Source organism: Diabrotica undecimpunctata, chromosome 7 (genome assembly GCF_040954645.1).
Source record: "Diabrotica undecimpunctata isolate CICGRU chromosome 7, icDiaUnde3, whole genome shotgun sequence".
NCBI classification, from domain to species: domain Eukaryota; kingdom Metazoa; phylum Arthropoda; class Insecta; order Coleoptera; family Chrysomelidae; genus Diabrotica; species Diabrotica undecimpunctata.
The window spans coordinates 14,294,927-14,312,567 of record NC_092809.1 but is presented as its reverse complement, the minus strand read 5'-3'; the positions used below and the strand labels follow the sequence as shown (position 1 = coordinate 14,312,567).

The 17,641-nt window shown below is 34.6% G+C and overlaps 1 protein-coding gene across 4 annotated transcripts in view; it reads left to right on the top strand.

Annotated features, from left to right (window-relative positions):
• Positions 1–17,641, top strand: part of LOC140445004 (probable ribonuclease ZC3H12D) — a 118,764-nt gene that overhangs the window by 16,434 nt on the left and 84,689 nt on the right. For 2 of the 4 annotated variants that reach the window (XM_072536779.1, XM_072536778.1), the window contains exon 1: positions 15,230–15,638. The exons of the other annotated variants lie outside the window; for them this stretch is intronic. In XM_072536779.1, coding sequence (XP_072392880.1) covers positions 15,621–15,638 — 18 coding nt within the window. In that variant the 5' untranslated portion in view covers positions 15,230–15,620. Of the gene's footprint in view, positions 1–15,229; positions 15,639–17,641 lie in introns of those variants that run through there. 4 annotated transcript variants of the gene reach the window in all.

Sequence of the window (17,641 nt, the reverse complement as noted above, 5' to 3'; positions counted from 1 at the left end):
CGCGAGTGACGTAGACAATGGAGATCCGGGTCGAATCGACGAGAGAGCGAGAGACCGCTTATGAATATGATGATCTGATCAAAAAGGGGTCCCCAGTATTTTTTCAGACGGTCGCTGAACTCTTGCAGTTTAATAAGTAAAACGTAAAATTTAACAATTCTTCGGTGGTATTAGCATCGCTCCTGTTAGTCTGGTCATTAATTTTTATTGCTCTTTATTAACTTTGAAGCTGTTTAAAAATTTACATTTAGACGTCAGACAGTTTTTAGAACGTTTTACTTAAGTAATACAAAGTAAATATCGTTGACGCAAGGGCAAAATGGTGTATCTCAAATTTGGCAACTTTTCAGTAGAGACAAATAATATGTTTATTTCATTTTAACCCTTAACTGGCCCGGTACTGTACCAGTAGCGTAACTGGTCCGACGTAGTCTCCGAAACTACTGTTTTCAAGAAAGCAAAACAACACTCAAAAATAATTTTTTTATTAAGAAAAAATGTTACAAACATGCCCTGATATATTTATATAAAAGTGAGTGTATTAGATTTGGGCATTATTTGGGTTACGATAAAAATATTTAAATAAAACTGACATCCATACAAATATTTGTGAAAAAGTACATAGTTTTGTAAAGTAATTAAAAAAATATATAAAAAACACTTTAAAAAAAATGTATTCCTAGGATAATAAATGTTCAAGCTACACACTAAACAAAAAACTAGGTAAAATAAAAAGCGATCAAAAATGTTTGTTTCCAGTATCAGTCAAACTTTACCAATTTTATATGCAATTTTTATATAGTGGTTTTGTACATCCCAAACAAACAGGCTTTTTGCAACGCAAGCACAGGTATTTTGTCATCCTGCGATTTCTACTCGGACACAAACTGCAAATCTTACGTTTTTATAAAATAGGAACATCCGTCTGATTGTCCTCTTGTTCTTGAACTCCAAGAATCTCCCTAGTTGTAAGACGTAATTGACGTGGAATGTTCGTCATTGTCGTTCGTTTTTTCATGTGATCTTGCACTAACTGCATAGCCAACTCCAAAGCAAAAACACTTTTTTCTTTTATTACTGGATTGTTTTTGTAACACTGTTGTAGAATATATGAATTTGCTATAGAAATGTCCAATATGCGGAAAAAAATTGTTAAGCGCCATCTTCGGGTTCAACGGCTTGAGGTGCTTTTGGATCATTTCTCATATAGGAAGTCTACACCTCCCTTATTCTCATTATAATTAGAAATAATTTCTGGTTTTTCAGTAGAGGGATCACTATAACGTCTACTACGCATTGAAGATATACGTAGTGCATATTTTCGTGACTGGAGTTAAAAATGGCAGTGTAAACAAGAAGTCCCAAAAATCCTCTTAACTCAATAACATCCATTTCTCTAAGATGATGAATAGAACTAGCAGAATATTTCTCACGCATTGATCGTAATTTTGTGTTTGTATCCTGCTCAATATGTTGTAGAATGTTATCACTAAACAACATATTCCAAACAGACAAGGGTATCGCAGCCTCGCCGAGCATTTTTGCCTTTGTTTTTGGAATTGCCACTTTTATGACAATGTTGTGTTTACGTGTTCTAGATGAGGAGATAACTTCTGACATACACCACCTGTGTCGATTTTTACCATAAACATAGGTTTTGTCACTATCACTTACTGCTAATTCATTACAATCTGCAGGCTCGTCAGAATCAGAAAATTCCGAACTTGTATCATGTTCAGATTTAATGTTATGGTCTTCCGAAATATCGTCTACATCATTGTCACTATCACATTCCTTATTGTACCTATATAAAAGAGTTGTCTCATAATCGTCATCGCCGAAACGCACTCGTTTTGATGGCCCGGCCATAATTTCTAAAAATGCACGACACACAAAAAAGTCACACCAACAGTCCGGCGTCGTCTGAGGAACTGCTCTCGACCTAATTGTTGCGATAACTTTTTAAGAACTGAGAAAAACTTGTCGCAAATACACCCACTTGTCAAGCTCCAATAGTTTAAGGATTAGATAGAAGGACTTGTCTGTAGGCAGTGCCAATTTCCAATAAAATATAATTAAAAATATGGAATCGTCTGTCAGACGACGCCGGACCAGTTAAGGGTTAATAGGAGCAGTTTTTATTAAAACACAAAATTATACAAGAAATGCAATTTTTAAGCTGTCAGAAGATTATCATGTTAGTTTTATCGTTGTTTTGTTAAAATTTGAGTTACACCATTTTGACACATTTTAAATGAAGATACATGGATTTGCACGCAAGAGTAATTTTAATAAAATAAATTCTAATACATTGAAATTAAATGTTACATTTTTTTATTTTAGCTTAGTGCACAAAAACAAAATAAAGTAATGCATGAAAAATAAAAAAAAATCAAATATGAAGGGTCAAATTGAAAAAGGCATTCAATTATGAGGCAGATTATCATAAAACGACCAATAAACTTTGTCAATGACTTTTTTTAAATCTTGTAAATGATTAAATTTTTCTAATTTGATTTTTAATGGTCGGCTATATAATGGTCGAAGTTGAGTGTTGACATGATTTGCCTTGCCATAGTTTTTGGAAGTTTCTTCCAAGTTGAAATGTATTCCGTCTTATAGATTTCTTTTTCGTATTTAATGCATTTCAAATCGTTAATACGCGGATCTCCCCGTCTGGTATCAGGTCGAATTGAAGAATAGTATAAAATATTATTAAAGTTTGTAAAAAAATTATAATCAACATATTTGACTGTGCTGGGACGGATTTTACAAGCTTCTAAACAAACTTTTATGTAATCCGTTGGTACAAATATGCGACGACCAACAAGCTTTCTTGCTATTGCTGAATGGCAGCTATCAACTTCCATCTGCGTATGCCCTTTAGTCAAAAATTTTTGGCAGATTGTTACGCTGCTTTTTCTGGCAAAATAAAGCAAAGCGTTAGACAACGTATTGTTTTTATTCTGATAACCGCAGTTGTCAGAATAGATAATAAATTCTTTAATTTGAGAATTGTCATCAAGGCGAAATTTTAAATAGTCTAATAAAGTTAAGGCAAAATACTGGATTCTAACCCACCGTTCCCTTCGTGCCACAAATAGCACCATACAGTCTTGGAAGCCAAATCAAAAATTGTGTAGTTATGAACTGCCAGTTTTGTTTTATAGTAAAACGCTGTAGCTTCAACGCATGGTGCTAACTTAATGGCTTGCATGTCAACTGTTATACAAACTACACTCGTGATCATAAAATCCGGGTCATCTTGAAAATTTCAAGTTTCTTAAATATTTTTGCCTCAGTGCCTAGGTGCAGTAATAACCTTTTTTTTTGGCTAATGTATTTTTTATTTGTCATCAATGTTTGTTTTGAAAGAAAAAAATGGTTTTTGATTGTTTTTATTGAAAAAAACAGAAAACAAATCAAATTGTTGATAAAACAGACATACGAAAAAAAATGGAAAATACAGAACGTGATAAAAAATCAGTGAAATTTCAATGACCAATATCGTGTATTGCCTCCCTTTGCTCTAATAACCTCTTGCATACGACGGGGCATACTCTCAATTTTTCTCCGGATTACATGTTGTGGTATGTTATTCCACTCCCTCACTAACAGATCCTTAAGCTCCTGTGCGTTGTTAGGAAGAGGTGTATGGGTTTGAATACGTTTTTTCAAATCGTCCCAGAGATGTTCGATGGGATTCAGGTCCGGAGACCTAGCTGGCCAGGGTACCCTCGTAATTCCAACTTCGTCCAAGTATTATATACTGATCCTGGCAACGTGCGGTCGCACGTTGTCCTGCATAAAAAGGTGTTTTCTCCAAGCCCTGCCATGTTGGGCATAACATGTTCTTCCGGAATCTCCGTAATGTACCTTCGTGCAGTTAGGGACCCATTTTCGATGAAGGGTAATTCTGTGTGGAAGTCGGAAGATATACCTCCCCAAGCCATGACCGAGCCTCCACCAAATGGCATTCTTGGAGCAATGCAAGCTTGTGAAAATCGTTCACCGCTTCTCCTCCAAACTCTTACACGTCCATCGGATCCAGTTAGGCAGAAACGGGATTCATCTGAGAATAACACTTTGCTACAATCGTTAATTCCCCAATGCGCGTATTGTCGACCAAAAGCTAGTCGTGCAACTCGAGGCACCCGGCGAAGTGGCGGTCCTCTAGCCATTACCCGAGAAGATAGTCAAGAAGAACGAAGTCTTCTTCTGACTGTTGCAACACTAAAATTGCGATTTCGTACTTCCTCTAGACGATATTGATGCATAACCGCAGTTGAGGTCCGGTTTCGTAAAGCCTGAAACACAAGGAAACGGTCATCTAGTGCCTTGGTCGTTCTTCTTCGTCTAGAGCCAGGTCGCCTGGTTAGCAAACTTGCCTCCTGAAAGCGTTGAAGCACTCGTTGAACCGTAGAAAGGCTTACGCCAACAGTTCTTGCGACTTGCCGTTGAGTGTGACCGTCTTCCACAAGTGCAACAATTTGTGCCGTTTCAACAACAGTCAAAGGCATTTTTGTCAAAAAATAAACACTAATAATGGCACTAATAAACACTAATGGTGGCAATAATAAACGTTTGTCCGTTGCATTTGAACAGAAAGTCGAAGTTCAAACGAGACATTTAAAACAAGCGGAGTTACAGGTAGCGTTCATTTTGGGAAGTGTGCACTTTACCGCGAAATCGGCACTATTGGAATTCTTTGTTACAAAGGAAACCGCAACAATTCTCAGAAACATGCATTAGTTTGTATTTGTGTTATTATTATTTACGATAAAGCTCGTTAAAAATGAAATATCGGTGATTTTCAAGGTGACCCGGATTTTATGATCGCGAGTGTATATTTTTATTTTTCATGCATTCATCTTTATCTTTTCTTTTTTCATTTCTAGACGCTTCTTTCTCGTGTTGCTGTTTATTATACTCTTCTTCACTTATATTTTCAATTTCGTGGCCTATACATGTGTGGCAAAGATCCTTTTAAGGGCGACGGATGGATATTTTTTGATTTTCCATTTCCGACTGAAACATAGTGCGGCTCAAACTTTTAGGCTCTAAATATAATCGTGAAGATGAAGCACGGCAGTAATGCGATTCGAGCTTTGGTAAAGTTGTTAAAAAGTCTGATAGAAACCCTTTTGAATGCTTTAAATTTGCCGTTCTTGATTTGGTAGCTGTTTTCTTATTTTCAGCTGCAACATGAATACCATTTTCTGATTCTTGACGACAACGGACTGCGACTGATTGAGTTATTCCAAGGGTGAAACATTTTCTTGAAAACTTTTTTGCAAAATGAACAAATCATTGTTCATTAAGTAGTACTCATAAGAATTAGATCTTCGACTAGCTTCTACAGTAACTTGGTGTGGTTGCTTGACTTCTTTTAATGATGCTACGTAAACTTTTTTCATATCCCATGTCATCTTTTGCCAAAAACTATTAAACAGATTCATGCGAATATTTTCAGAAAAATTAGAGCAACCTCGCTTTTTTGATTTTATACAATATTGAGATTCACATTTTAAACCAAGGTTTCGTGCCGGTGGATTTTCGGTTAACCTATATTTACCATCATCTCGATCTTTCTTCAAACCTTTGTACTTTTTACCGTATATTCGATTAAATTTTTCTTGTTTTCTACAATTTTTTCTTTTGTTATCATTTTCTTTATTCCCTTTTTCTTCATCATTGGTAGAATTTTCAATATCATTAGGTGCTTGGTTGTTCGTTTCACTTTCATGGGGTTCGTCATTGTCATTTAGCTCTTCAGTCTTATTTGAAAGTATCTCAATAATAATTTTTTCCGTACTCGTAGGTATTTCCAATTCAGAAACATTATTCTTTGGGGTTTCGTTTGCAGATAATAATGTATTATTGTCATCATTGTGATCATTGGAAACATTCAATAACAAGTTATTATTAGAAACAGTTTCTAATATGTCACGATCCAATATTTCTCCTAGGACGTTCTTCTATGTTACAATAATTATTAAGCTCCTTGCTCTGACTCTCATCGGAAAACCAGAATTCAGCACTGTTCAAAATATCTTCTAGTTCTCTTTCGGTTAGCACTTTATTGGGGCTTTCATTGGCCATTGTGCCTGAAAAAAAAAATTGAAATTTTAATTATTTCAATTTATATAATGATTTAATGCGTTTTAACCCATTTTTGGCTTGGATTCATATTTTTTAACAGGTAAAAATAATTGTTATAATTATTATTAGCTATTGCAAAAACGTTTATCCCAATGCTGAAGTTGTTAACAAATTCTGAGCATTCAATCTATCAAAAATTACTTTAAAATGAATTCTACATTAAAGACCAATTTTTTAAAAATAGATTAACACTTACCCAACTAATTTCTAAGCTTTATTTACGCAGTAAAAACCCGGACGAACAATCTGGTGCAACTAAGCATAACCACACAATGCCGATTCTGGCGCTTTAAACTTAATTACACCTTTTTACACCAACGGAAATGATCCAGATTCTACGAGGCGTTAGACAAGGTTGTATACTTTCACCTATATTATTTAATCTATATTCAGAGGAAATATTTAGTGAAGCCTTGGAAAAATGATAACATGGAATACTTCTAAATGGAGAACGCCTAAACAACATCCGTTATGCAGACGACACCGTTATTTTTGCAGACAGTTTGAACAGTTTACAGCAACTGATAAACAAAGTAAATGAAGTAAGTGAAAGATTTGGACTTCAAGTAAATATAACAAAAACTAAATTTATGATCATCAGCAAAAATAAAGTTAGAGACGCTCAACTACTTATCAATAATACACCAGTGGACCGAGTAAAACAGTATAACTATCTTGGAACAACAGTAAATGAACAATGGGATCACTCACAGGAAATAAAATGTAGAATAGAGAAGGCTAGGAGTGCATTCAATAACATGGCCAAACTCTTTAAAAGCCACAATCTTAATCTGGAGATAAAAGTAAGGCTCCTACGATGTTATATCTTCTCAATATTGTATTACGGAGTTGAATCCTGGACACTAACTGAAGCAATGGAGAAAAAACTTAAAGCCTTCGAGATGTGGCTATACAGGCGAATTCTAAGGATATCATGGACAGACAAGATAACCAACGAGACCGTATTACGAAGAGTGGGCAAAGAAAGAGAGGTGATGTATACCATTAAAAGGAGAAAGTTGGAATATCTCGGACATATAATGAGAAACAGCACTAAATACAGATTACTGAAGGTAATCCTACAGGGTAAAGTATTCGGAAAGCGAGGAATTGAGAGAAGGAGAATATCATGGTTGAAGAACCTGAGGAAATGGTTCTCCACAACAACAACGAATCTATTTAAAGCATCAGTCAATAAAATAATTATAGCCAGAATGATTGCCAATATTCGGAACGAATAGGCACTGAAAGAAGAAGAACACCTTTTTGCTTGCTGTGGAGAGATACACCGATTTGATTTTCGGAAATAACTTAAACAAGAAATTTTTTACAGTTACATGGTTTTGCACTAATAGAACTATTGCTATTTCTTACGATATGGCGTTAAAATGTCAATTTTGATATTTTTTGAGATACACCATTTTGCTCTTTCGCCGACGATATATGTTTTTGAAGTCTTTAGCTGTATTTTTCCTAGCGTAGAAATATATCATCGTATTTTCGATGTGTGTGCCTACATACTCTGCTTTTGATGAATTAATTGATAAACCTTGCTCGGTATATTCTTCATATATTTTTCGTAGCATGTAATGTCTGCAGTAATTACTTGGTCATCTCTAAAATGCAAGATGTAAAGTAAATGACCAGTCATTGTCACCATAAAGCTAAAAACCATATAAAGACAAAAAACCAGTAATCGCCACATTTTTCAAAATACCAATTATTGCTACTCAGTCATTGCCATAAATAATTAACAACATTTTACTGAAAAATTTTGTTTATTAATAAAAATCTAAATCAAAATATTAATAAAATAATGAAGCCTTCCCTTGTAAAATACATGTTGATATAAAAAATAAGAAAAAATAAATTAAACTATATATCTAGTATTTTCGGCAGGTTTTACAATATATCCACTCACCGCCTCATCCGCCTCAAATACATCCACTGGCAAAGTAAATTCATAACGAATCCGTTCACAAGTGGATATTATAATAATGGGTGTTGGTAGTATGCCTAAAATACGATTTTCATTAACAAAAGAGACTAACGCTCTTTTGATGCCGCTCAGAATTCTTAAGTTGAGTATATCTATATAGCTCGGCGTCTTTTAGCGAGCATCCATCTTATCCAGCCTCGATGTAGAAGGCCATCGCCACACGATGTCTCCGGAACGAGCTCATTAATTTCATCGGGCGTATGTTCACCGTTGTTGAGTGTGGGGGGCGAGAGACTATCCGACTCACCCTGAGCCACCGGTCTTACCAGTGAAGTTTCTCCTTCAGATGAGGCGTAGGTGGTGAAAGTCTCTATGGTAGAAGATCCAGTGGACCAACAACTCCCCGTTGATACGTTCCGGCATCGCTCTTCCTCCTTGAAACATTCTAAGAATTCCTGATCCTGATAGTCGGTCTTAGCCCGAGCGTGTCGAATCTGATGCACAGTTCTGCCTTGCAGGTGCTGTAGTAGCGATATCCTCGTACCGAAATTCCTCATGCGCCATACGGATGTGATACTCGTACTTCCGCTCCCCAGTTCCCCATTGTATGCATCAGGATGCGCTAGGCACGTGTGTTGACGCACTCGAAGGTGCGTTCATGCTCACATCCTCGGCACGCAGCCTACGTATGTGAGTGTCCATATCGGCTTGCGTGGCGAAGTTGGTACCACAGACACCGATGACCATCTCGATCGATGGTAGGAGAATTAGCCGAATGACTAGGAAAAATTACGTGCTGATATTCTAGGATCTACGCTAATTCTAAAACCTAAGCTTCCAGGAAACTGGGAGGGTGTACAGTCTTAAGGAGTTCTAGGGTTAACCTAGAAGGATATCTGTAACTCTAGCGGTGCGCGATTTAAGGTCTCAGAAGAAACCGATTTCTTGAATATAGCGCACACTTCCAACCAGGCACACCTTGCGCAATCAGCGTTTGTAGTTCAGCGTTTCACAGACACGCACTCTGAAAAGTGCATCTTTCACTATTCGCTGAAAAAGTGAAAAACGAACCCCAGCTCTACCAACGTGGATGTTTACACTAGGACGGTTTTTGTGAAGGCGACCACGAAGCAAATTTAACCGCTCTTACTAATTTGCGTTTGGGGAATCAAATTTTCACAAAGCAGCGGCTAATTGCGTCATAGCAAACGACGGGCTAAGCAATGTCACAATTTTGCAGAGCCTAGAAAATCTCTAGAAAAGTATGTATAGGATTCTGAAACTATTTTCTTGTGACATTCATTAACTATTATATTATATGATTAATTAGCATTAAATATAGTAGATATAGGATTTCTTTGTTTTCGGCCTATTCATATATTTATAAAATATTTTACACCGTTCTCAATTAATATTTCAATAGCGATATTAATCGTTTATGATACTATTTATGGCAGTAAAATTTGTACTACATTTACACCGTTTACACAAATGTGTGTTTTAGATTTAGACAACCGAGTTTTTAGACCCAAAAACCTCTTGAAAGTTTCTCGCTCCTATTGATAATTATCCGTCGCCGTTGAACTGCAACAAAACAAGAACAGATCATCATCGCGTCGCGAGATTGGGAGTCCCCCTTATGGATGATTACATATCGAGTCGAATGAGAGAGAGGTTTCTTCTTAGAAATCTAAATCTATTCACAATTGCGTACTAAGACAAGTCGACGAGACGTATAGAAAACTGGTTTATAAATATTCAAATATTATTTGCGGTTTTCCTAATGAAGGATCGATTATAAATAATCATTTTGGTAAAAGGAATAGGTTACTTACCTCGTATGTTTTCAATGTCCATTCTTTATTTACATATATCTTCCATGCAACATTATGAATAAATACATCATCTTTTGTCCCTCAATAATTATTGTTCTTTAACTTTATTTTGTTATTTTGGGTGTATATTATTAAATTAGTTTGAACACTATATCTGAAATAAATAAATAAGAAATAATTTATATTAAAACTATTGTTACCTCTTATAATTTTCTTTGTTAATGTCTTTGGAGTTGAAAATGAATATCGATCGTTAATGCATCGGGACGTTTTGTATTTGAAGCCAATTTATTTGATATTCAATATCCTTTAAGTTGATAAAGAACAAAGAGTAGTATTAATCAATCATGTTATTCAGTAAATCATGACGATGTGACAGGAAGACAAGAGAATGCTCTTTCCTTAGACTGGCGAATAGAAAATAGAAGCTGGGATGGGCCGAAGACGTCAATCTTATAAAAATCAAACAATTTGAAATGTAAGAGAATCTACACCGTCTAATTTTGTTTTATTTATATTTATTGATAATAATGTAGAAATGTAAAGGACATATAGGTAATTTGTATGTTAACTGAACGCATTCATCTGGAGAAAAATAAGATCGTTTTTGAAAAATAATGTAGTTGTTTACCTTTCATAAGTGTATTACAAAGTGGCCTACAATTGATACAGACATAACACATTGTATTAAAGTAATATAAAAAGAGACAAATTATCATAAAAAATTGTTTTATTTATTGCGCTGATCGAATGCGAGAAACTTATTAAAATGAACTCATTATTACAGACCACCTATAGTATATTTTACGAATTTGCGACTCTTTTGATTATGGCTAGATACTCGATAGCCAATCGTCCACTCTACTGTACGGCATAAGAAGTACGAAAGTAAATTGCTCTAGTAATGAAAATATGAAACAAGTAATTGCTAAATTAAATTTAAAAAAATTCTTTTATAATCTTTTTTAAAATATTAATTTGATAAAATTCATGTGCACTGCACATTTTACACGGAAATGTTTGTTTGTCAAGCAGTGTTACCTTTTTTGTCCATCATTAAAGACAGTTTCCATGTTAACAAGGTTATGAAAATATATCAATAATCAAACAAGATACCACATTAAAGATCAAAGATGTGAGAGTCAGAAGAGGAGCAGAATGTGGAACGGACCATAAACTACTGACAGCAAAAATTGGCATTAATTGGAAACATAAGACCCCCCTCTACAGAAGAACCGTTGAACACTATAAGAGAAAAATAATACAATATAGAAATACTCCGAGAACAATCAATAAGAGAACTATACCAACAACGTCTAGACCAAAAATTAATAGAATTTAGATACGGCAACATCGAAGAAATATACGAGCATATAAAGGCGGGTATAAAACAAGCAGCATTCGAAGCCCTCGGAGAAAAAGAACATATAACAATGAAAAAAAAGCAACTATACAGAAAATGGCTGACTACAAACAACGATGAAGTTTATAAAGAATATAGAGAAAAAGATAGAGAAGTGAAAAAACAAATAACACAACAAAAGAATGAAGAATGGGAAAGAACCTGCTTAAATATTGAAACATACATAGGAGGTACAAGAACTTCGGAGTCATGAAAAGTACTGAGAGGATTAAAACAAAACTGAAAAGAAAAAAATAAATTGGGAAATAAAAAGGAACAAAAATGGAAGGAATATTACAAGGAACTGTTAACAGAACAAAGACCACAATTCATTGGAAAAGAAAACAGGCGAAGACGAAGCAGATCCCCACAACAAGCAATATAAATAACAGATAGGGAAATGGGAACGGCCATAAAAGCAATCAAAAATATGAAAGCACCGGGACCTGGAGGCATCTCACCTGAGCTTATAAAATACGGATCCAAAAAATTACACCGGATGATACAATGGATATTTCAGAAAGCCATAAATGGAGAACAGCTGCCAAAGGAATGGACGGAGGCATATATGACATCTATATTTAAGAAAGGAGACAGAAAACGATGAGAAAACTACAGAGGAATAAGCGTAATATCATTAATAGGAAGATTATATGGGAAGATACTGCGAGAAAAGATAGAGCAAGCGATAAAAGGCAAAATCGGGGAAGATCAGGCAGGCTTCACGGCAGGAAGATCATGCATAGACCACATATACACACTGAAACAACTGTTGGAAAAGAAAAAAGCAAAAAATAGGGATATACATTTGGCATTTGTGGACCTGAGAAAGGCGTATGATTCTGTACCAAGGTCAGAACTATGGGAGGCAATGTACAAATTAGAAATACAGACGGAACTCATAGAAGCTACAAAAGCTCTGTATAAAGAAAATAAAGTGTCCATTAAAATGGGAACAAGAATCATAGGAGACTTCACCACAACTAAAGGGCTCCTGCAGGGTTGTCCACATCTCCAACCCCATTCAAAATATACTTAGAGAAAGCCTTATGGAAAAGAAAATGCGAAGGCAAGGGAGTACCAGTACGGAACAAATACCTATATACGCTAAGCTTTGCAGACGATCAAGTAATGATTGCACAAGACCAAGACAACCTCAGCTACATGATGAAGAAACTACAAGAAGAATATACCAAGGCTGGCCTAGATATTAACCTCGCGAAACCACAGTACCTATCTACAAGTGAAGAAGACATAGAAGATCTACAGATTTATGACAACGTAACAATCAAAGGAAAGGATAAATTCAAATACTTGGGGTTTATAATCACGAAAAATGCAACAACAGAGGAAGAAATTACACAAAGATTAGGACAGACAAGAACAGCAATCCGACAACTTAACTCAGTATGGTGGAATAGACACCTAAATATGGAGACAAAAATACAGATTTATAAAACATTATTAAAACATAAATAAGAAAAACAGCAGTAAGATAGTAGCAACAGAGATGGAATGCCTGCGAAGATGATGAAGAAAATCATAGAAACAGAAGAAGAAGAAGAAAAAGAACATCAATAGAAACAGACATACTAACATATATAGAAAAAAAAAAGACTAAAGTGGTATGAACATATGGACATGTGAACCTTCTTGTGTTGTTTGGTCCAGGAAATCCATGTAAGTACTTCTGTTATTTTCTTCCTTTGTAGTTATCCCATTCTAGTCCCCTGTTTATTCACTTTCTCAAGACCCAGCTCTCCAAACAAACCAAGAGTAGCCGTTCGCAAATGTTCCGGTTTGTTTTGCTTATCCTATCTCGAGTAAATTCTGTCCCCAATTCTCAACCACTATAAGTGATCCCAATGTAGTAGGCAATATAACCGCTACAACCTCAAGATAATCGTAAAAAATGGCAAATATCGCGCAGTTTATTTAAGTTTGAACAGCTTTATAGAAACACATTTGCGGCAAAACAAAAAAATTGTATACGAAAGCTGCAATCTTCACCTTTAAAACGCATTTTGATTTTTGTCGATAAGACATTCTGATCATAAGATATCGAACTTTGACCGTCGCGTTGATAAAAATTTTATTCAACATTGATTTCGCGCGCGGAACTGACATTGAGCGTTGTGTCTGAGAGAACGGATCATTCTACGCAAAAAGTGCTAATAATTTGAAACATTTTGTTCTATGGAGTACAGATTTAGGGGGGTACGAGGGGGGTTTTAGATAGAAGCCCTGGAGTAAAAGTGGTAAATTTGTTTGCTTCTTTTTTGGGGTCCCAAAATAATATCCTCAACAAAATTCAGCTTGTTCGTATAATTTTTAGGGGTCAAATCTCTGACGACTGGACTATTGTACGTGTTTTAGATATAAACTAGGTAATATTTAATTTGCAATGGAGACCTTTGCGACCAGTGCAATCCGTACATAAAACGTGGGTGTGAGGCATTGTGTATTCATTATCATGATTACAATTCCTTTTCTTCTCTGACCAATGGGTCTATCATGCTAGGTTTTTCTAGCTGGGTCATTTTGTTTCATCTGCATTACATGCCCTACCCACCTCAGACGTCCTATCGTAATATTTTACAATGCATTGTGTATTAAGGGCCAAAACTCAGTTTTGAAAAACAGTACAATATAAACCTAGACAACACCCTAAAACTAAAGATCTTCCTGAAGGTTGTAAGTTTAAAATTCGAGACATTATATATAAAATGCGTGAAAATGAAGAACATGTTTCTGTAGAGACGGTGTTAACAAAATTAAAAAACAGAAATACATTTGAAATTTTCAGGGTAAGTCTCTGGAGAGTTTTCAAACAGATTGAGCTTAGGTTCAAAATGGAAAACAATAGAAAAGCCTCGTGTGGAAGAGCTAGTTTCGGTCACAAAAGAATCGACTTTTTAAGAAAATTTAATAATTTTAAAAGAGAACACGCTTCATTTGTTTATTTAGACGAAACGAGGATTTTTGTTATCCCCTTGAATTTTCCCCTTAGAGGGAGTGTGAGCCGTATGGCTAAATCTGGATAATAATGTTTATTTACTTTCCATTGTACAATATAAAACAATGTTACAATATAATAGAATTACAAATTAATTTTAAGTTAAATATTTTGTACAAACAAATAATAAACAATGAAGAAATTCCCTGATGAACCAGAGGTTGTACTCAGAGATTACACTCATTTACACTACACCTACAGTATACAATCAATCCGAAGCCATTGTGACTCGCACGGTCCTGTAAGTAAAATAAGCGTTAATCGTATATGATTCGCGCGGCGTTCAACGTGTTAAGAGAAGATTTTAGTTGAGTATCTTTACAAATACCACTCAATGGTTTGACAAATGACACGTTGAGTTATTAACGTGTACGACCGTCCAAATCATCTAAACGATCTTCATCTTAAATGCGTCATACAGCGAATGACAACGAAGCATCAAAAACAAATAATTGCAGACCACGGTCAATAAGCCCAAAAACCAATGCATCATTATGAAACCGTGAAAGCCTACATACTTAATATATCTACAATTGATAGTGACTTAGTGATAACAGAAGTAATGACTGGTTGGATTTTTTTTTAATTATTTGATATTCACTATAGTAATTATTGTAGACAATTTTCTGTATTACCGTATTGTGTCTTGGTTTTTTAAACTATATAAATATAATCCCCAATTTAATTAAGACTCGGTAAATGGTAAGGTGCTCGCTCATTGTATACATCCTTTATCTATAGCATCATTCTAAAAAGTAGCTACATCTACAGCCTGAAGCTCTACCATGTACCACCCACTACATCCAAAGTGAAGTCGAGTGAGGAAGAGAGAGCAATTTTGAATTTCATTGATATCGTAGTAGAGTAAACTGAGAGATCATTGGGAATCTCGTCTCGAACTCCGACTTGAGTTACTGCTACGGCTTGGCCGAATTTCTCGACTTGTATACGTTCTCTCATCGTATCGGGCTGTGTTTAGCGTTTACGGTTCAGTGTCGCAACCTTAACGGATACAAAACTAGGTACATGAAAACTTAAATAAACATCCGGTTCGAAATTTCGAGGTGATGGTATTAAGCGCGATGTTTAATGATGGCGCCTTTAGTTTCGCTGTGATTCCAATTAACGAAAACTTACTTTAATTTTTATTAACGGTTTCTTACGGATCTGCGTTGTGTTTGTATTTTGTATTAGTGATGGTTTTCTGTGGTGGTGACAAGCTGTCCAGATGGATATGCTGATCTCGTTCGATTGTTTTGCCGAGATATGACAGTTATTGGAGAGGTAAATTTGTGTTTTTATTAAATATAAAATTTGTCATACAGCAGCATCGCTCTAAAATAATACATAGAATTAAAATTTAATGGAGATTATTACTATTTATTTATATGCACATTTACTAAGTAACAATATATTTATAATTAATATATGCGAACAGTTGCAGATTTCAATTTTTACTTTTAATATTTTCGATGAGATCAATTTAGATATCCTATACCTTCTATTTATTCTGATTGACAATGTCTATCCTTACGGAATTAACGCTTGTCCCTAAAGTTTTCGGAAAAAATAAATATGTATTTTCTAATTGTAAATTAATTTTATTTTATTAACTAAATACAGGGAATTAAGTCTACGTACTGGGTGATTGATTAGTTTGAGGAAGCTCAGTAGATCTGTTATAGTAAAAATTACAAAAAAAGTTATTGACAAAAATTGTAGGCAGCTTTAAACTCCACATTTTAAAATTAGTTACAATCTTACAAGGTGTTCCATAAGATGGTGGCAGACCAAACTTATGTTTTGGTAAATGGAACACCCTGTATTTTATTTTAAATTTGAAATCTGATTCACTTCCACATCACAACAATGTAAAGTTTTATTATCTTATACCTACCGGGTATTTAAAAAGTTATAACCAATATTACCTGAATATCGTATCAAGTTTAACTCCCTGTATAATTATAAAAAGGAGTATAGGAACATTGATATATTGCAACCATAGTTTTTTAATAATTGTTAAAAATTATAAAACGTATTCGTTTTCATAATATTTGTTAAATCAAATACAGGTTAAGTCAAAATGCAAGTACATTATTTTCTTGGTAATTTTAAATAGAACACCCTGTATTTTATATCACTATCGAAAAGTACTAATATCGTACTTCAAATTTTATGAAGTATTCCCTATACCTAAAGTTGTCAGTTTTCTAGATATTTTTATTTTTCCATCAAAGTATTAATTTGGTAGATATTTTAACGTTTACCAATAATTATTGTGAATTAATTACTGAATTACTAAATAATAATTGTTGCTAATTTACGGTGTACCCCAATACTGAACTAATAGACAATAATGTCAAACTGGCATTTTCTGACAAATCAATCATGGCCAACTCACAATAATTATTGGTAAACGTTAAAATATCTACCAAATTAATACTTTGATGGGAAAATAAAAATATCTAGAAAACTGATAACTTTAGGTATAGGAAGTACTTCATAAAATTTAAAGTACGATATTAGTACTTTTCGATAGTCATATAAAATACAGGGTGTTCTATTTAAAATTACCAAGAAAATAATGAACTTGCATTTTGACTTACCCTGTATTTAATTTAACGAATATTATGAAAACGAATATGTTATATAATTTTTAACAGTTATTAAAAAACTATGGTCGCAATAGATCAATGTTCCTATACTCCTTTTTCATTATACAGGGAGTTAAACTTGATACGATTTTCAGGTAATATTGGTTATAACTTTTTAAATACCCGGTATAACATAATAAAATTTTACATTGTTGTGATGTGGAAGTGAAGCAGATTTCAAATTTAAAATAAAATACAGGGTGTTCCGTTTAAAAAATCATAAGTTTGGTCTGCCACCATCGTATGAAACACCCTGTAAGATTGTAACTAATTTTAAAATGTGGTGTTTAAAGCTGCCTACAATTTTTGTCAATAACTTCTTTTTGTAATTTTTACTATAACAGATCTACTGAGCTTCCTTACACTAATCAATCACCCTGTAGTTAAGGTTTACCTAAAGAGGCCCGTGATCTTCGATGACACGTAAATTTGGACCCAGCCATTATTATTCACCATCCGACTCAAAACAGCCCAAAACTCTTCTATATGCCTCTCTTGAGGCACAGTTGGTGGGTTGTCGCGCTCGGGAACAAAATTTATATTTTGAGCAGATACCAATCTATCGTTCTCCTGGCGTAATGGCATGACGCTAGGTCGGGCCAAAATATGATTTCATTATTGGGGTGATAAATA